This window comes from Nannospalax galili, unplaced genomic scaffold, assembly GCF_000622305.1.
Source record: "Nannospalax galili isolate Female #2095 unplaced genomic scaffold, S.galili_v1.0 scaffold1421, whole genome shotgun sequence".
NCBI lineage: Eukaryota > Metazoa > Chordata > Mammalia > Rodentia > Spalacidae > Nannospalax > Nannospalax galili.
This window is the reverse complement of record NW_008345746.1, coordinates 1,311,271-1,331,026: the sequence shown is the minus strand read 5'-3', so window position 1 is coordinate 1,331,026 and position 19,756 is coordinate 1,311,271. Positions and strand designations below refer to the sequence as shown.

Below are 19,756 nucleotides of genomic sequence, written 5' to 3'. Positions count from 1 at the left end.
CCCGCCCTCTGCGCCCAGCGCCGCTCAAAAGGGGCGCGGGCGGCGGGCGGCGGCGCCGTCGAGGCTGGGGCGCGGCGGGCATGGAGCTGTGGCGGTGGCTGACGGCGGCGCTGCTGCTCCTGCTGCTGCTCGTGCAGCTGAGCCGCACCGCCAGGTTCTACACCAAGATCGGCCTGTACTGCGTGCTCTGCTTGTCCTTCTCCGCCGTGGCCTCGATCGTCTGCCTGCTGCGCCACGGCGGCCGCACCGTGGACAACATGAGGCAAGGAGCCCGGGCGCGGCGGTGGCCCCCGGGGCGCGGGAGGGACGGGGCCCCGTGCGCTTCCGCTTTCCTAACTTTCTGCAGTCCTCGCGTCCTTCCTGCCCCGCCCGCACCACCACCACCGGCCCCGGGCCTGGGACAAGCAAGGTTTCCCGCCCCCGCCCGGGTCCCCAGGAACCCGTATCCCCATGCACCGGCACGGCTTGCAAGTCTTGGGCCCCGCTGCGCCCTGGACGCCCTACGTGGGGTGCAGGTTGGCGCGTGCCGAGGGTTTAAGGAGGGACGGAGGGGGGCCGGGCGAAGCTGGGATTGGCCCAATCCGGCTTCACCTGCCCGGGAAACCGAGGCCAGCGCGCGTGCCGCGGGGCTTGCGGGTCTCCCCGCTACCACCTCTCCGCAGGTCAGGCGACACCTGTGCCCAGGTACGGACGCATGTTCCTCTGTCCTGAACTTCCTCTTCTGGAGATGGGAGATGAGGGGAGGAGCCGTTTCAGGGCTAGGCTTGCCACTGAAGGAGGGAAGGAAGGGTCTGGGAAGTTTAGTGGTCAGGCAGGGGCGAGGCTCCAGTCCTTTCTCCCTGTCTGCAGTCCCAGGAGACTTGCTACAGAATTTCTCTGTGCCCTGTTTGGACTGTTGAGCTGGTGGGTTTTGCAATGTCCTGCCCTTAGCCTTGACCAAGTGCAGCGGACTTTGTGGTCACTGAAGCCCCACCTCCCCCGTGGTGGTTACAGGGGCCATGAGCAACAGTTTTCTGACTTTGCGCTATCTCTGTCCTGGCCAGTCTTCGGGGTGGGGGTGTGTCTGGACCTGGCTTATTTCATGGGTCCCAGGCCTCCTGTTCGGGGACTGTGGTATCATCTCCTCTATCCAGTGTCCCAGAGAGCTGACCCCAGGAACAGGTGGGCAGGGAGACCTCACCACCCTGAGGCAGAGGCGCCTAAATAGGCACATTTCCTGTGACTTGTTCTGAAATTAAAGCCTGGGGACTGTCAGTGAACAGTGGGAGGGGCTCCCCAGAGCACTTGGGACCAGGAGGGGCCTGATGGGCTCAGGAAGCACCCACATGTATGTACCTTGGAGGGGGTGCTGCCCTTGCTGAGTCAGGTGGGCATGTCTAGTTCTAAGGAACTGTGCCCTGGCACATCAGATGCAGCTGTGGAACTGGGCACTGACTTTGCAGCAGACTCTGACTTGGGAGATCCTGCGATTGGTCCCATGGCCCTTGGGCTTTTGTGTGGCCTACCCTGGTGGCCTACCACTGCTGCCCAGGGGCCAAATCTGCGCACCGGCACCAGAGGTAGTGGCTGACAGGCTGACCAAACCAGCATGGGCCTTCTGTGCCACCTCCAGCCCCACCCTGCCAGGTCTCAGCTAGAGTCCTTACTGACTCTAGAGGAGGCTTACTGTAACCCTCTCCCAGGCAGGGCCTAGACAGACAAAAGCCCTGTGGCCTCAGGACACTGGCTTGAATAACAGCAGGTATTTAGTTCCCTTTGGCAGGAAGGGAGCACCGATGGGTAGCTGGGAGTGACCTGGAGACCAAGGAACCCCAGCCCTGCCCCTCACAACCCCAGTCGCAGGGTCCCTGTGATGATTCCTCACCATGACAAATGAACTGAGGAAGGGATAGTGGGATCTGTGGGGCCCTGTGAGCATTTGATATCCTCCAAGCCACAGAGGGGGTGACTGCTGGGAAAGTGCGTGCCCTGCCAGAGCAGAGGGTAGAGGCTGGTCGGAGACCGGGACTGGAAGTCTAGGAGGTGGAGGCATGCTTAGTAGATAGATGGACCTATCCCCATCTCAGGCCTCCCTGAGCTGGGCTGAGCACTGGAGACTGAGCCCTGGAGAGCAATTCCAGAGTTCCCATTACTCTGTGACTAGCCCAACTATAGCAATGCTGCTCCTAGCTGCTCACAGACACACTGAGGGCTGTGGCCAAAGTCTTTGGGTGTTAAAGTGCTAGAGATCAGACCCTGAGCTCCTGCAGAGGGCAGCCCCCTCTGCATCCTGCTTCCAGAGAAAGCCTTTGCCATTGGGACTGGAGTTCCCAGATGCAAGGAACAGCATTAGGTCTAGAGGGGCAGACAGTACAGACATGGCTTGGGGGCTGAGAGAGAGGCTCCCTCCCAAGGGCTCTGCACATGGAACCCTTCCCTGTGTGCAGGCCAGGGCTGGATGACAGGAGGTGGCTTCCCTAATTACAGCATTTGACAGGGATAGTACCCAGAGAGGTCCCTGGACTCAGCTTTTGGATAAAGAACAGTTTATCCAAAAGCTTCCAGAGCTGATCTCTATTGTCCTGAGGGGTTAAGATCCCACTGTTGTGTCAAGAGAGGAAGGGGCCCTTCCCCTTAGCAATGTCCCGCAGAACTTCATGCCTCTGATGACCTTCAAATAAATGATCAGGACTTGCCAGGGTGATGCTGGCTCCCAGGGCCTATGCTAGGTGGTAGAGAAGGAGGCCAGCCTTGCTGTGAGCCCCAGCCACTAGTCTGTGTCTGTCAGAGGTCTAAGCTAAAAAGACTCAGTCTGAAAACCAAGACTGCCAGTCCCTGTGGGTCCTGGGTTCCACCCAATAGATGCTTGGCTAGGACAAAGTGCAGTCACGGCTGCATCACTACAGCCCTGAGTGATTATCCAGGGCTGAGTAGAAGAGAGCACTTGGGGCCATGGGCTGGGGGTGGAGGGCTGCCTTACTGGGGTCTCTGCAGGCCCAGGATATAGAGACCCAGGGAAGGTTCTGCCCTCAGACAAGGAGCACAGAAGTTCCTGGAACCCATAGGTCAGTCTCTACCCCTCCTTCTTCTGCCCTCTCTCCTGATGGCCTCATTCTCGTGGGTGTCTGCCCAAGCTGGAAGCCCCATCCCACCCCCAAGCTCCTGACCCCCTCAAGTGTGCCACTCCTGGGATGCTTGTGAGAAAACTCTCCTCTGCCAGGTGGCCATGCTAAGGTCTCCCATTCCCCAGGTCAAACCATCAAAGCTCCCTGCCTGCCCTTCCCCAGCAAAGCAGCCCTGGTTGGCTCATAAAGTGCCTGTTTCCCCATCTAGAAAGTCTCTGCCCATCAAGCTTAAGACCAGGAATGAGGGCAAGGGTCAGCTAGTGGCCTTCCCCGAGGACAGTCAGGTCTGTGGCCTAGGCCCTGACCTTGAACTGCTTCCCAGCTGCCTGGAACAGGAGTGGGAGGAGCCCCAGAAGGTCAGGGGGGGCCCTGTCTCAGAGTTACTCTGGCTCCTTTTCTGCCAAGTCCTGATTGTCAGAGCTGCTGTGGAGAGAGGGTCTGCAGTGTTGGGTGCTGACATCAGCCAGCCCCATGGATGGCAGCTTCTTGCATCCCGCCACTTGCACAGGTGGGGGCAGTCAGGTGTGTTACTCCAGGTCTCAGCTGGAATGGAATGCAGGGAGCCAGGCTCAGGATCCACATTGTGTCTTACCCAAAGCATGAACTCAGGAGCTGCCCACGTAGTCCCTGTCTGGGAGCTGGCAGCCATGTTTCTAGAACCGATGGACACTTACTCCAGCCCCAGGCACCTGGCTTTAGGAGCCTTTAGCTCTGCCCCTGCTGAGATGCCCTAGAGAGGTGAGGCGGGGAGGCCCAGTGTGGAGTCAGAAGCTGGAGGACATAGATGGTCATCTCAGGTGCAGGGCTTAGGAACTGTGGCTCCTTTTAGGGAAGAGGACAGAGTGAGCTGGCCCTTTGGGCTCAGGACAGGTAGGCCATCTAGACAGTGGAGGTCTGAGGTTGGGAATAGGCTGGGCTGGCAGCTCAGGTTGTCATCCTGGGAATGACATCTCCCTGAAGGTGGGGATTACCTTAAGCCTCCTTGGGGAACCCCATTTTGTGGGTAGGTGCGAGTTGCTGAGCTGGTAAAGTAGGCAGACAGGGAGAAAGGAGCCTCAGGATGGGCCGCTGGAATCCCATAAACCCAACTGGCAGTTCTGAGAGCCCAGACCCTTCTCTTACCCTGCCCCTGTGTGCCCCCTGACTATACACACCTCATCTGGCTGGAAGCAAGGTTAAGAGGTGGACTCAGGTCCACACGGCTTCCTCTCAATGGAAAGTCATGGGGTCAGGTCACTAACCTCGCTGATCTGAGCCTGTGCCTCTCCGTAGAGTGGGTGTAAGGGCCTCCCCAGAGCCTGTGTCTGAGCAGAGCCATGTGATGAAGCCCTGGGCACCCTACCTGTCAGTTCTATCCCTCCCCTGTTAGAATGGGGCTTCCCATCTGAGTTTCTGGTCTCTGCAGAGCCTCACTGGCATCTGCATCTGGGGGGAACCATTTATTGATGGTTGGATGGACGGATGGAACCCAGGGCCTGTGCAGTCTAGCCTGGTCCTCTAGCGTGAGCAATGCCCCAAGCCCAGGATACTAAATTAATTAAACTGGGGGGTGGGAGGAGGTATGAGCAGGTGTCCAAGGAGAAGGGGTGTCAGATCTCCTGAAGCTGGAATTCCAAGCAGTTGTGAACCACTGAGAACTGAACTTGGGTCCTCTACCAGAGCAGCAGACACTCAACTCCTGAGCCAATTTTCCAGCCCTTGCCATAATGTTTTTAATATTTTGTTTAGGTTTTTTTTTTGGGGGGGGGTCTTTTTGAGACAGGGTCTCCCTGTAGCCCCAGCTATCCTGGAACTCACTATGTAGACCAGGCTGGGCTTGAACTCACAGAGATCCACCTGCCTCTGCCTCCCAAGTGCTGGGATTAAAGGCGTGCGCCACCACGCCCAGCATGTTTATTGTTTTTTATGTGTATGAGTGTATTGCCTGCATGTATGTAAGTGCACCCGTTGCGCAGTGTCCCCAGAGGACGGAGGAGGGCATTCTTCCCTTGTAGTTGGAGTTATGGATGGTTGTTAGCCGTCAGGTAGGTGCTGGGATCCAAACCTGAGTCTTCTGCAAAAACAGCTAGTGTTCTTAACCGCTGAGCCACCTCTCCAGCCCCGACCATAATGTTTTTTAAAAAGGATTTGGGGATGTAGCTCATGGTAGAGCGCTTACCTAGCGTGCATGAGGCCCTGAGTTCCAACTCTACCCAACACCACCCTGCACTGGAGAGAGAGACAGAGGGAAAACAAAAAGGAGGGAGAGAGAAGAGAGGTGGGGAGGGAAGAGGATGGGACAGACACATGCCACTACCAGAGGGCACCATCTGTTTCTGGATCACAAGCTGTCTGACCCAGAGCATGAGCTCAGGAGCTGTCCAAGTAGTCCCTGTCTGGGGGTTGGCAGCCCTGTTTCTTCCCTTTGCGGTGAGACATGAAACTATGGGTTTGTAGTGACCACTACCTATTGAATGTTCCTTATCCAAAGTGCTGGACTGGAGAGATAGATCAGGTGGTAAAGTACTTTGCCTAGTGTGCACGAAGCCCTGGGTTTGATCCCCAGCACCACTGCAGAAAGCCAAACGTGGTGATTACACACCTGTAATATTAGCACTGGGGATGTAGAGGCAGGACGGTCTGGAAGTTTAGGATCATCCTTGCTTACATAGTGAGCCTGGGCTACATGAGACCCTATCTCAAACAAATGCGTGGGACTGGAGTTGTTTTGGATTTTGATTTGAGGTTTGGGAAGATTTATACTTTTCTGGGGGGGTTCTTTTTGAGACAGGGTCTCCCTGTAGCCCCCACTGACTCAGAACTATGTAGACCAGGCTGGCCTCAAACTCACAGAGATCTGCCTGCCTCTGCCTCCCAGTGCTGGGACTGAAAGCCATGCACCACCACACCCGGCACCACCACCCCCGTTTTTTAAAAAAGATTTATTTATGTGTATGTATGTGTGCTTGTGTGGATTTATGTGCACCGTGTGCATGAGGATCCACATGGAGACCAGAAGGCATCAGATCCCCTGGACCTGAAGGACAGGCTGTTGTGAGCCTGGTTATGGGTGCTGGGAACCGAACCCTGGTCCTGTGCAAGAACAGCAACTGCTGAACCATTCTTTGATGTGTCACATGTGCCTGTACACATAACCCAGAGATACTTCCTAGAATACGTTTAGTATGTGTCTGCCTTTGACTATGGTCCCTCACCCGAGGTCAGGTATGGAACTTTCCATTTGTGATACCATGTCCTGAAAGTTTAGGACTTTGGGGCAATTCAGATGTAGGTTAGGGATGCTCAGCCTGCATAAGTCAGGCTGGGGGTGCGGCTCAGCCTTAACCTGCTTATCTAATCTGCCAGAGGCCCTGAGTTCCACCCCCAGCACACACACCCTCCAGTAAATCCTGAATGTCTATTTCAGTAAATCAGTTCAGATTACTGTTGCATTCCCTCCTGGCACCCGCAGGTAGTTTCCAGATTACCTGATTCAGATCACCTTGATTATGTCCACACCTTCATGGTGCTGCCTTAGGAAAGATTCCTGGGGAACACAGGCTAGGTCAGGGCAGGGCACCAACCTGCCCTCTAGACACATCTGGCTTCACCCCAGGGAGGGAGCAGTTGCCTGTGTCCCAGGCCCTGTTAGTCATTTTTTCCAGTGGGTGTCAGGTCGAAGGACCAGGCCCGTTCCTGCTCCTGTCTGCTCCTTTGATGGCTGGTGAGATTGGTAGCCTCTCCTCCTGTTCCAGCACCTCCCTTTTCTTCCCTCAGTTGCCTGCCCTGTCCCCTTGGAGCCTCACAGGGATCCCAGAAACTGTGACTTAGGGTCCTCAGCAGTGGATGGGGATGAACAGGCAGGTCTGGAGCTGCCTGAGGCTAGCAGAGCTGAGGAAAGGACCCCGAGCTCCCAGGCCTGGGAGAACATGGCTGGTCTCATTGTCAAGATTTGCACAGTGCCTGCCTGAGACTCAGTTTCCCTATCAGTGAGAGTTGCCCTTCCCACCTATGGTGCTGTGACGGGTGCAGCCGGTGAAGAGAACAGCAGGCGTTTACTTGTGTGAGGTCCCTAGAGTCATGAGCTCTGGGACTACAGTACAGCTGGACTTTCCAGGGCCTGGGACAGATATGGTCAGAGGTCATGGGGACAGTGTCAGTTTGGAAAGAGAAAGTTCTGTGGGCAGGAGGTGATGGCTGCCTGACATGGATGTATTTAATACCCTGAGCTGTGTACATAAAGGTATAGCTAAGGAAAATTTTATGGTTCGTGGGGTTTTTTTGTTTGGTGTTTTTTGGTTTTTAGTTTTTTGGTTTTTTTTTTTTGGTCTTTTTGAGGTCATTTTTTTGTCTTTTTAAGACAGGGTCTCCCTGTAGCCCCAGCTGTCCTAGAACTCACTATGTAGACCAGGCTGGCCTTGAACTCACAGAGATCCACCTGCCTCTGCCTCCCAAGTGCTGGGATTAAAGGCGTGCGCAACTACGCCCCGCTATGGTTCGTGTATTTTTTTAAATATGTGTTTATTATTTTTATTTTATGTGTATGAGTGCATTGCCTGCATGTATGTAAGTGCACCTGTGTCATGAAGTGCCCATGGAGGTCAAAAGAGAGCATTGGATTCCCTAGAACTGGAGTTACGGATGGTTGTTAGCTGCCATGTGGGTGCTGGAATTCAAACCTGGGTCCTCTGCAAGAGCAAACAGTTCTCTTGACCCCTGAGACATCTCTCCAGTCCCTGGTTCGTGTATTTTAACCATAATTTTTTTAAAAAGTTAAGATGAACCGGGAGTGGTGGCACATGCCTTTAATCCCAGCACTCAGAGGCAGGTGGATCTCTGTGAGTTCAAGGCCAGCCTGGTCTACATAGTGAGTTCCAGGACAGCTGGGGCTACAGGGAGACCCTGTCTTAAAAAGACAAAAAAATAAAATAAAAAAAGTTAAGGTGGTATAAAGAACCAGCCTTGAATCTGTTGTACTGTGAGAGACCCCTTCCTTCAGGACTGTTCTCTTTTTTGTTGTTGTTTTTTTGAGACAGTTGTAGCCCCAGCTGGCCTGGAACTTGCTATGTAGACCAGGCTAACCTCGATCTCACAGGTAATCCATGTCTCTGCCTCCTGAGTGCTAGGATTAAAGACGCATATTTATTTTACATGTATGAGAGTTCAGCTACATGTAAGTGTACCACATGGATGCAGTACCTGAGGAGGCCAGAAGAGGGTGTCAGATCCCCTGGAACTTGGAATTACAGATGGTTGTTAGCTCCCATGTGGGTACTGGGAACTGAACCTGGGTCTTCTGCAAGAGCAGCTATTGCTGTTAACCTCTGAGCCAGCTTTCCAGTCCCCCAGGACTGTTCTTGACCCAGCAATAGCTAGGCTGACCTATGAGGGACCCTTTCCCTCAGGAGCTGGGGTCCTGTGATGGGGTATGCTAATGTGCATGTAGAGTGTGTGGGGATCACTGTGGTGGCATCTCCCCTCCCTGTTTTGTCACCACAGGCTAACCCCTTTAATGAGCAGATGTACTGTCCTGGGTAGGCCACCCCCTCCCTGTAGTCAGTGCCTGTGACAAGTCTCTCGGAATGATTGGGGCTGGATATAGGCTACTTAAGGTGCCCTTGGTGGGGCAGGGAGAGCCAGCCCCTTGGGCTCTGTCTACGCTGAGACCCCTGCTGCCTGCTCTGCCCCCTGCCCACTTACCCCAGCACAGCCCCTCCCACCTTTCAGACTGAGCCATTGGCTATAGTGGTTCCTCCACTCACTGGTGCCTCTGCCCTTAGCATCATCAGCTGGTTTGTGCGGTCCTTCAAGTATGTGTATGGCCTTCACTTTGAGGTCAGAGGCCAGCAGAAACTGGAGATGGACGGCCCCTGTGTCATCATCTCCAATCACCAGAGCATCCTGGACATGATGGGTAGGTTGCTGCCAAAGCTTGGTCTCCAATAGGGTAGCAGCAGGGGTTCATCCTGGGTTCCAGGTGGCCCTAGTACTCGGACCAATATAGACCACCTGTGTAGGCCTATGAGCGTCCCTCCAGCCATGGGCCTCCCTCAGGTTGGGCAAAGACTGTACCTTGGGCTTCAACTTCTCCCCAAGAGAGGAGGCCAAGCTAGAGACAGGGGACTTGCCAAGTGGGCGACCAGCCCCTCATCCCCCAGGGAGGGCCAAGCTGGACTCTGAGACTGTTCTTGTTCTCTCTCTCTTCCTCTCCCGTCTCTGTCTCTCCCTTCGTCTCTGTCTCTCCTCCTCTCTTCCCGTTTTGCCATCTCTCTTGTTTCTCTCTGTCTCCCTCTGTCTCTCTGTCTCCCCTCTGCCTTGGTCTTTCCATGTTTTTCCACCTCTCCCTGCATCTTTGCCTCCCTCCACCTCTGCCTCCCCCCTCTTCCTTCTGGCCACGTTTCACTGTTCCTCTCTCCCTGGCCCTTCTGTGTAGGCCTCATGGAGATCCTCCCCGAGCGCTGTGTGCAGATTGCCAAGCGCGAGCTGCTGTTCACAGGGCCGGTTGGCCTCATCATGTACCTCGGTGGCGTCTACTTCATCAACCGCCAGCGTGCCAAAACCGCCATGACCTTAATGGCGGACTTGGGCGAGCTCATGGTCAAGGACAACGTGAGTGTAGGCACCACACAGCAGTATAGCCCACTGCAAAATGGGGCTCAGGAGGGTGGTGCAGCTTCCTGGGATGGCCACGTGGAGTGGGGGGCAGCCCAGGCAGTAGTCTTTTCTGTTCTCCCACAGCTCAAGGTGTGGATCTATCCTGAGGGCACACGTAATGACAATGGGGACCTGTTGCCCTTCAAAAAAGGTGCCTTTTACTTGGCTGTCCAGGCCCAGGTACGCCAGTTTGCACCCTCCTGGGGTGGGCAGGGGCTGGGACATAGGCCAAGGTGACTTAAGGTTGGAGGTGATGTCCCAACCAGACCAGGGATTGCTGGCCCCCAGGGATGTCCTCCACTCAGCTGGGAGAGGCACTCAGGCAGGTCAGTGACCGGATGGGCTGGCAGCTCTGAGCACTTGAACACCAGCCACCATATGCCCTAGCTGGCTAGACAGGGAGTGTCCTTCACTCAGGGTTTTGTGAAAGGTGGAGGTGCAAGGGCCAGTGAAAACCTGGGCAGTGTGCAAGCAGTATGAAACCCGTAGAGCAGACTGTGCCCGGCATTTCCCCACGCTCCAGGGCTCTACTTGGTCTTGGTAAGACTAAGGGAGCAGACACAGACAGGCTGGCAGACCCAGTCATGGGCAGCTCACGTGAGCTCTGTCCTACACCTTGGACTTCCCTTTCCTCAGCCTGTGCTGGGGGAAGGTGGTGTGCCCAGGAGTCCCTGAGACTCTAAGGGCATATCTACTGTGGAACAGGGGTTCCCTGGTAGAGAGACTTGTGTGGGAAAACTACCACTGAGGGGCAGAAGGGGCTTCTTCCTGTCTGGCAAGCCCCAGTCCTCCCTCCCCCGCCCCCAGCCCCCAGTCTGCCCCTGTAGTAGGAGGCCTTCAGAGCCCCCTGGTGCCCAGCCCCATACAAGCCTGTGTGCACCCACTTCCTGAGACGCCCACCAACCCCCAAGGGATTGGGGAGTCCTAGCTGGGACAGGAAACTACTGTGACCCCAGATCTGCCCAGAGACCAGCCCCCTTCAGCCATGGGGTGGCAGGCACTCCCACTGGACCAGGAGTTAAAATCACAGGCAGGGCTGGAGAGCGAGCTCAGTGGTTAAGAGCACTGGCTGCTTTTGCAGAGGACCTGGGTTCAATTCCCAGCACCCACATGGCAGCTAACAATAGTATGTAACTCCAGTTCCAGAGGAAATGACACCCTCTTCTGACCTCCACGGGCATCGTACGACACGGGTGTACCTACAACACACATGCAGACAGTACATGCATACAAGTAAAATAAATATAAATCTCAGGCCCCCTTGCCTTGGGCAGGGCTGTATTAGCAAGCAGGTCCTAGGAGGACTCCGAGCTGTGGTAGGGGTGGGGACAACAGACTCCAGATCTGTCATTCCCTGCCCCTCCCCCAGGGCCTGGCTACAAGCACATCTGCCTGCCCCAGCACCTGGGGTTAATCATTACCTTCCTCTCACTTGTCAATGTGGGAGTTGACCCTGGGCCCTTCCAGGAACACCCAGGATCCAACACCCGAGCCTCCCAGTTTCCTGGGAATGGGGAACAGAGGGATGGGATGGAAAGGCAGGGAAGGGGCAACATAACATCCTTCAGCTAAGCTGAATGGAGCCCTGCCCTCCCACTTCTGGGCTATTTTATGACCCAGTGTGGGGGACAAACAAGCCCAGGAAGGCTTCCTGGAGGTGGTATGGGGGACTGGATGAGTCTATGAAACCCTAGGCCACCCAGAACATGATGGTGTCCTGGACAGAAGGGTCAGCCACAGTGGCACCCAGAGGAAGTCAGGGCACCCTTCAACGTGTGTCCCTGTCCACAGGTGCCCATCATCCCTGTGGTGTACTCCTCCTTCTCCTCTTTCTACAACGTCAAGACAAAGCTCTTCACCTCAGGTGAGCCCTGGGCAGAGTCACACGAAGGATCTCAGGACCTCGCCAGGTTTCTGAGACATGGTCTCGTGTAGCCTAGGCTGGCCTCCAACTCCTTATATGACAGAAGATAACCTTTGAACTCCTGATCTTCCTGCCTGCACATACTCAGTGCTGGCACCATGCCCAATTTAAGGGAGCTGGGGATAGAACCCAGAGCTTTATACCAACTGAGCTATAACCTTAGCCTTCAGGGGTCTAACCCAGCAGTAAGAGTCCTGGGTCCCTAGCAGCAGAATTCCTACTTCTGGGCAGTGAAGGATGAATGCGTGGATGGATCTGGCCCAGCACTGCTTCATTTCATCACTCTTCTCTGTGGCCTGTTTTTCAAACTGAGAAACTGGCTCTAAGCATACTGAAATGCCTGAGGGGACAGTGTGGTCCAGCCTGTGCAACAGACAGGAACCTACAGTGACCCCTGCTGGTGAGAGGTGGGGTCTCTAAACTGCAGGCCCCTCCACATGCAGCAGCCCACATGGGCCACCTCTCTGCCCCTTGTACCCCGGACACTGGCTTCCAGGCAGGTGCCCTGACCCTAAATGTGGCCACTAGAGGTTGAAGGGCATTAGGAAGAGCCAGGCTCTGTCTCCAGTGGCCACCACCATGGAGGACAGAAGGGGCGAGTATGGACAGGCTGCTTAGGAAGGGCTGAGTCATGGACTAAGGGGAAGGGTGGAGTTGTGGAAGCCCACTAGGCACATGTGTCCATGTTGTCTCAATTACAAGCAAGCCTGCCCTGCTGAGGAGCCGAGGAAGAGCTCCGTCAGGCTCTGGTGAGGAGAGACTAGGGTGGCAAGCAACAGTAGGGCCCCTAGGTCCCTGACATCCAGTACTCCCTCTCCAGGAACAATCAAAGTGGAAGTGCTGGATGCCGTCCCTACCAGTGGCCTTACCAATGCGGACATCACCAAGCTTGTGGACACCTGCTACCAAACCATGAGAAACACCTTTCTCCAAATATCCAAGACACCCCAGCAGAACTCTGCCAATGAGGAGCCCGCGGTACTGCCGGCCCAGTAACTCACGCCACGCGGGGCAGGGGAGCTCGGGGAGGGCAGGTGGGAATCCACAGGATGGACAGCCAGACACGCCCTCCCACCCAACAAACATCACGTTACCCTGCTGCCCTGCTGGCCTAGCTCATTTAGGGCCTGCAAAACAGGAAGTCCCTTTCAGCAGGGGCCTGAGACCCAGGACCCCAGGTGACTTCCTGACCATCATGCCTGTGCCTCCAGAATCTGGGTGTGGCCATCCGAGCTGGAGGGCTGAGCCACAAACCAGGAGGCACCCAGGTGGGATGCCCAAGGCCCACTCCAGGGTGGAAGATGAAGATCCAGGAACCAGGCCATGGCCTGCATCAGGCCTTCGGGAAGAGGAGGAACTTGAGGACAGGTCTCTCAAAGAACATGGGCCACTCAGCACCGGAGGGCAGAGCCTGTCACCCCCACTGTCCAGTAGGACAGTCTCCGTCACAAATCACTGCTATGCTTGGTTCTTTTTTATAAATGAACTCTCAGGTTCCTGGAGACCAGGGGTCTCTTTCAGAGGGTGAGCAAGGGCGGCCCCAGGTCTCCATCCAAGGACACAGGGTGGTGAGGATGGTATGGGGGCCCCCCCCATGTGTCCTTTCTCCAGGGCCCTTTGCATAAGCACCCCCAACTCCCTGCAGGGAGTGGGCTGTGATCACCCAACAATGCTTTTCTCTGTGTTGGGGGGGAGGGTCTGCCAAACTGAAAAGTGGGCAGACCGGCCCCAGTGACATGAGGGCAAAGGCTAGACCTGGCTAGGTTTGGAACCAGCATGTCACCTAGGGGAAACTGGGACCTCAGATCTGCCTGCTTCTGTTACAGATGGGGCACCCACGTGTTTTGCTGTGCCTGGAGCCCACCAGTTGGCCCAGGGCAGGGGTGCAGACAGTGCCCAGTACTGAGGGGGGGGGGCTCCTTCCAGCTCCTTAGTCCACCTGTTGACACAACAGCTCAAGTCCCAGTTTTATTCTGACAAAAATGGGGGCAGGCCCCAACCCCGCCTCTGGACAGGCTGCTCACTGCCCTGGCTGTGGGCAGTGAACCTTCGTACCTTCCCTGGAAAGCCCTATGGGGGGATTCAAACGAGACCCTCCCCCCATGTCCAAGTCCTAGGAACCTCCTGACAAAAGGAAGACAAACATTCTGTTCAGCACCCCAGGAGCAGCTCCTAAACTCCAGCTGGGAGGGAATGTAGAGGTGACGGTTGAGCCCCACCTAGGTGGTGACATGAGCATCACAGTTCCTTCTTGCAAGAGCCTAGGTGTGAAAGAAACAGGAGGTCAATTGGCAAATCTGCCCCTCATCAGTGGTAGCTCCATTCACCCAAGCCTAGTGCCCACCCCCATGAACTCCCTAGGATCTCTGGGGAGGAAGTGGGTGTGTGGCACTCACAGGACCCCAGTTGCTCCTCCAGGAAGGAAACCTGCTCACTCAGAGAGTCGATGCGGTCCAGCTGCTGGAAGGAGTGGGCCAGCAGGCTGCTGGGGTCCTGCAGCCCATGTTCTGAAGCCTGAGAGGCCAGGCTGTGCAGCGGGGCCAGCACCAACTGGAGTTTCTGTTTGGGGAGGGGGAGGTGCGTATGACCTCGGGCCTATGTGAGGACCAGTAACGATGATGTAAGGCCGCTTCCTAGCTCTGGCAGCAGGTCCTGCTTGCCACTAGAGGGAGCTGTTAAGCAGCAGGCACCCAAGGCTTGGCAGGCACAGGTAGACAGCGGGATGTCCCCACAGCCTGGTCCCAAGGTCCTGGGGTTGGTCCTGACAGAGAATGTAGGAAGGGTCACGGGCCTCTGGCTTGGTGAGAAGACCTTGCAAATACCTCATCCTGGTATGGCAGGTTGGGTGGGCTCTGGGTTTTGGTTCCCCCCATGGTCTAGTTTGGCTCCTCCCAGCCTGGGGGAATCTCAAAAAATGTGCTGCCTGGCATAGGAAAGTCAGCATCCCTACAGGCCGCCTCCACAAGAGCCCCGTCATCCCACAGATTGGAAACAGTTCCCCAGGGACTACACGGTCTGTGGGCCTTTCCTGGGTCCTATGGAACCCACCCAGACCTCCTACCCATTCCTCACCTGCTCCAGCACATCAACCCGGGCCTGCAGCCTGCGCATGTCCTCCCTCACCATGCTGTCCACTCCTGGGGGCAGATCCAGATGCTAGTCAAGGGAGAGCAGCTTCCTGCCCTACCCTGGGCTGGTCTCTTATCCCTAGGAAGGCCTTTGACCACTGCCCCAGCTATGGGAGCAGAGCCTGGAGACACAAGCCTCTGGTGACCTGCTGTCCATTAGGACAGACCCTGCCAAAGACTGTGGCTCTGGACTGTCCCAGCTAGGTCCTGCACACTGACGGTGATCCTCACCCAGGTCTGATGCACTCCTGACGTGGGGCTGCTGACAACGCATTATTACTCACGGTACGAGTTTGAAGTGTCACAGCGCGTACCAAAAGTAATAATGTGCTGTCACCAGCGAAGACACGGTGTCTCTCCAGGCTGCCAATCGGCTGAGATGAAGCTTCTAGGTCGACTCCCCACACTTCCAGAAACCTCTTCGGGGGAAGGAGCCCCTACCACTTTCCACCCAGACGAGGAACCTCCCTTCAGCCCAGGATGCCTGGGCTCAGCCCTTAGGACATGATGCTGATCTCTACCCAACACTGGCTGCCTTCCATGTCCCCCTGGCCCAGCTCAACCAAAAAGCAGTCCCCACAACCTGAAGACCACCCCAGGTCAGTTGCACCAGGTGGAAAAGCAAGTTTACCTGTTGTAGGGTTTGGGGCTATCCTGGAGGGGCCCATATTGGGCAGACAGAGTGTCCTATCTGCAGATGGACTGTACCCCTCCCAACACTGGCACCAGAAACTGCCCACAGTGTTGACACAGTGCTGGGGACAGCTGGCCTGTCCAGTTCCGCACTCATCCACATCTGTAGGAAATGAGGGTGTAGGCAGGTTCCCAGCCAGCTCCCTGTCAAGACCCACTACCAGTGGGAACCCGCTTTGGCAAAGACCCTCTCCTCCCTTGGGAAGTGTGGTACTGGCCTTACCTGTCTGACAAGTATCTCCCTGCCATCCTACAGGGCAGTGGCAGCGGCCTGGCTCGATGCAACTCCCTCCATTCCCACATGGGGGCTGGCATATTGCTGTGTGTGGGGGGGGGGAGGCCTGTCAACAACTCAGAAGGGTTCCTAGGACCCTGTGGCATTAGTGGAGGAAGGATGCAATGCTCAGAGAGAGAAAGCAGGGCAGTAGGGAGTAGGTCTCTCACCTCGGGCACAGCACCCACTGCCCTCACCTGCTCCACATGCCCCAGGCAGCCCACTAGTCCTCTTCCAGCCAGGGCAGCAGACATAGCGAGGCCTGGCAGGAGCTGGCCCAGGGCTGCGGCGATAGGCTGTCCGGTAGATGGTTCTGTAGGGAATTAGGGTGGCTCAGAGGGGCCAACATGGGGTGGCCCAGGCCAGGCCTTCAGACAGGATGCACCCTCCCAGGCCCATCTATCTGGATACCAGGATATCATTATGCCAGGGTCGCAGAAGTCCCCCTGTAGCCCCAGCTTGCCTGGAACCCAGGCCTGTGTACACCACTGAATCCACCAACTTTCCTGTTGGGCACATTGGCCCAAGCCCCTTTCTGCAGAGGTGGCTCGGAGAGCCGCCAGAGCTTTCTTTCCTTCCCCAGGCTCTGGGCCCCTGGTGCTAAAGCTAAAGCTGGTTTCTTACACCAGTGCTCTTCTAACTTTGGTCTGGGAGCCTCTGAAGTTCTGAACCAAGGAGGGGCTCATACACCTGGGCCTTTCCCAGACGGCTCTGGGCTGGAGGGGGCTGAACTCTCCAAGGACCTGCCTTCTGGTTCTGGCTGGCGCCACATGCCCCTCAGGCTGTCCTGTCAGCTTGACTGGACTTCAGATCTCCACAGGGGCCCACTTGGGCCTGCAAGGGAAGGGGGTGTCTACGAGAGCTCCAGGGTAGGACCAGCATGACAGGGTTTTAAGGAGGTGGGCATCATTTCTGTGGATAAGAACTTCCAGCCAGGGATGCTGGGGAGGGAGGAGTGAGTACTCCGACAGTAGAGGGGTACAGACATTATCAAAAGATGGTGTTAGAGGTGATTACACAGCATCCTTGCGTACCAGCCACAGAGGTTGAGACGCCCTGATATGAGGGACACCTCACTGCTCTGACATCAGCTCCCCAGCTCAGAATAAGACAGGCTCCTGAACCCCATGGATTGCTCCTTCCTAGCAAGGTATGCACAGTGGGTGGGGGTCCTGGCATGGGCAGTGGGCACTCACCGGTAGGTACTACAGGCTCGGTGCCCATCGCAGGTAGTGAGGAAGGGCTGGTACACACGCTGAACAAAGGACTCCGACACAGGGCCCTTGGCAACCCCCACGGCACATACCCTGCGGCTATGGGCGGCAGGGTCAGCAGGGGGTTCGGCGCCAAGACTCTCCCAGCCCAGAGATGTAAGAACATGGGGTAGGGGCTTCCCAATGTTTCTGTAAGCAGGATCCTCAGCTAGTGATAGGGAATTCCCTCCAAGTACTAGGGGCTGCCTTGGGCAAGGTTTAAGAGCCTCTGGCTGAGACCCAGCACCCCTAGCTCACCTGGGCCTGTAGACGTGCTGGGTGCCACCCGCTGTCAACACTAGAAACCAGGCCACAAGCAACTCCCCGAAACCCCACATGGCCTGTATCTCTGAGTGGGCTGTCCTTCTTCTCTGGGCGCCCTGAGGTACAAAGCAGGATTCTGGTCAGTTCCCTGTGGAAACCCCTGGCCCAGGCCTCCAGTGGAATCTGTACCCCTGGTTGCCTGCTGGGGTTTCCCTATGGGAGACAACCCTCACAGGCAATGCCAGTTCACCCCTGTATCTGGCACATCTCTGCCAGATGCAGAGAGCTGGGCCTGCCAACCAGGACTCCTGGGGCTGAGAAACCTGGATCCTGTTGGGCTCTGGGGCAGACCCTAGGGGGCGGTTGGGGTTCTGGGTGGGGTCCAGATTAAGCCAGTCCCCCTCCCTCTGCTGGCTAGATTTGGGCCCTTCCGTGTCCTCCACTGTCTTGAAAAATGGGTGCTATGGGGTTCCCCATATGGCTCAGAAATTAAAAGCACTGGCTACTCTTGCAGAGGACCCTGGTTCGCTTCCCAGCACCCACATGGAGACTAACAACCATCCCTAACTCCAGTTCCAGAGGATCTGACACCCTCACCTGGCCTCTGCAAGCATTGCATGACACATATGTGCCGGCAAAATACCCATCACATAAAGTAAAAAGAAAACGGTGCTGTGGTAGTGCCAAACCACCCCCTTGTGGCTCTTCTGGAACCAGGTTCTTTCTCCAATTCAGAGCTAGTTGCCAGGGCACTATGGATTCCATGAGGTACAGATGTCTGCAACCAGCAGATGCACACAGGCGGGGTCAAAATGGGGTGTACATCCTGACCAGCAAGGGGCCTTGTAACTGCAGTCTGTGTATAAATCCCTCCCAGCTGCGCAAGCAGTGACCCCACTGGGCCCACATCTGGGGCATACTGGAACACTGCTGCCCCTCTCCCCCTAAGCCCCAACATCAACATGCCTTTGGAGACTACTCCAGCCTCTTCAGGCTGTGGGGTGGGGACCAGGAAAGCTGGTAAGGAACACAAGAAACCCCTGCCCAGAGTTAATGTTCTGTGACTACAAGGCGGAGGGATGGGGTCAGGTCTGTGCAGTAGGGAGGGGCACCTGCCCTGTTGTAGGGGGGATATTCATCTGGTGAGCTCTACCCAAGGCCCTACTGGTACTTCCTAAAGGGGCAGCTCCCTCCCCCAACTTTGCCGAGTCTTGCAGGGCCCTCACCCCCAAAGGAAAGGGTCAGGAGGCAGGTACAGAGGAGCCCTGGGAACTCCATCCCCTTCTGTGGGACTCAGTTTACTCAAAGACTGAGACCACTAGGGTCTCTGGCTGTTCTGTCAGTGGGTCCCATAGCAGATCTGCCCCTGAGCTGCTGGTCAAGCCCCTATGCAAGGGGAAGCCCTGCATCACAGTCCTGGGCAGGAAGGCAGCGGTGGAGCCTCCTGTACGCACACCTTGTCCACTGCAACAGTGGGGGAGGGCAGGGCAGGGGGCTTTGAGCTAAGCCACTGGGACTAAATTTGGGGCCAGAGGGCAGAACGGAAGTTTCTGGGCAGGGGAATGTCCTGCAGCACAATTTGGCTTGGGAATATTAATCCTGGGGTGAGCCCCCCTCCCCGCTGAGAAGGGGTACTATCAAGGGGTGGGCATGGTGCAAAAATCAGGTGTCCCTGAGGAGCTGGGCCTAAGAAGAGTGGTGGGCCAGCACACAGTGGGCTTACACCCCTGTAACTCTACACTCAGGAGCACGGGGCAGAGGTCCCTCTCCAGTTGTCCTTGTCCCCACAAATCTCTGTCCATGGCTCCTTCCTGAGGACAGACCGTCTAGAAAGGGAACTGTGTGAAAAAATAAAAATAAAAATAACAGGAGAAGCAATTTTTGAAAAGTCATGCTTTGCCCAAGGCCAGAGGAGGCCAGTGCAGTGCTGGGCTGGCAGCTCATTTCCTTTGGTGTTGGGTCACAGAGTCCCCCACCCCCCACCACCACACATCAGGCACTGACTGTGGTGTCGCCTTTAGGGTGATAAGCAATCATGTCCCCTCCAGTGTTACTGTGGGGCCCAGGCAGCCATCTCCTCTGTCCACCTGCCACCCAGCAGCCCCGCTAGGGGAGGCTGAGTCCGCAGAGGAAGGGCCTGGCTACCGCAGGGAGAGGGCCCGGGGTCCCTGTGCGCCAGGAGAGGGGCGGTATCTAGACACCAGCACCCACGGGTTGGAGTGGAGACACCAGGCAGGCACGAGGACCAGATGGGGGTGTCCATTGTACACCCCGGCCCCCGCCCCCTTCCCGGCTACGTGGGGGGGCGGGTGGAGGGTGACAACCCCCCAGCACGACCGGGCTGAGCTGAACAGTGGAACGCGGGGTCCCCCCCAGGGCCCCAAGTCAAGCCCTGGTGGGAGGGGGGGGTCGCAGGGACAGGGTGGGGTGAGGGGCGAGGCGGCCCGGTGGCCAGCAGGGGTCGCCAGTTCTGCAGGCCGCTG

The 19,756-nt window shown here is 56.5% G+C and overlaps 2 protein-coding genes across 10 annotated transcripts in view; one reads left to right on the top strand and one right to left on the bottom strand.

Moving 5' to 3' along the window:
* Nucleotides 1-6: 6 nt before the first annotated feature.
* Agpat2 (1-acylglycerol-3-phosphate O-acyltransferase 2) lies at nt 7-13,163 on the top strand. Of its 2 annotated transcripts, XM_008841978.3 has the most exons (6): nt 7-262; nt 8,864-8,997; nt 9,517-9,692; nt 9,822-9,917; nt 11,529-11,601; nt 12,482-13,163. In XM_008841978.3, exons 1-6 carry the CDS (start codon nt 81-83, stop codon nt 12,655-12,657), a joined length of 837 nt encoding a protein of 278 aa, XP_008840200.1. In that variant the 5' UTR covers nt 7-80; the 3' UTR covers nt 12,658-13,163. The 2 variants fall into 2 exon arrangements, with proteins under 2 accessions (XP_008840200.1, XP_029423597.1); XM_029567737.1 differs by lacking the exon at nt 9,822-9,917.
* Nucleotides 13,164-13,616: 453 nt separating this feature from the next.
* Nucleotides 13,617-19,756, bottom strand: part of Egfl7 (EGF like domain multiple 7) — a 7,535-nt gene continuing 1,395 nt past the window's right edge. Inside the window, exons 2-10 of one of the 8 annotated variants that reach the window (XM_029567735.1) lie at nt 18,240-19,111; nt 17,268-17,389; nt 16,953-17,069; nt 15,927-16,069; nt 15,706-15,801; nt 15,421-15,585; nt 14,734-14,798; nt 14,058-14,220; nt 13,617-13,922 (exon numbers count right to left, since the gene is read on the bottom strand). In XM_029567735.1, coding sequence (XP_029423595.1) covers nt 13,900-13,922; nt 14,058-14,220; nt 14,734-14,798; nt 15,421-15,585; nt 15,706-15,801; nt 15,927-16,069; nt 16,953-17,069; nt 17,268-17,347 — 852 coding nt within the window. In that variant the 5' untranslated portion in view covers nt 17,348-17,389; nt 18,240-19,111 and the 3' untranslated portion in view covers nt 13,617-13,899. The other 7 variants (XM_008841969.3, XM_017800315.2, XM_017800318.2 and 4 more) reach the window with 7 other exon arrangements.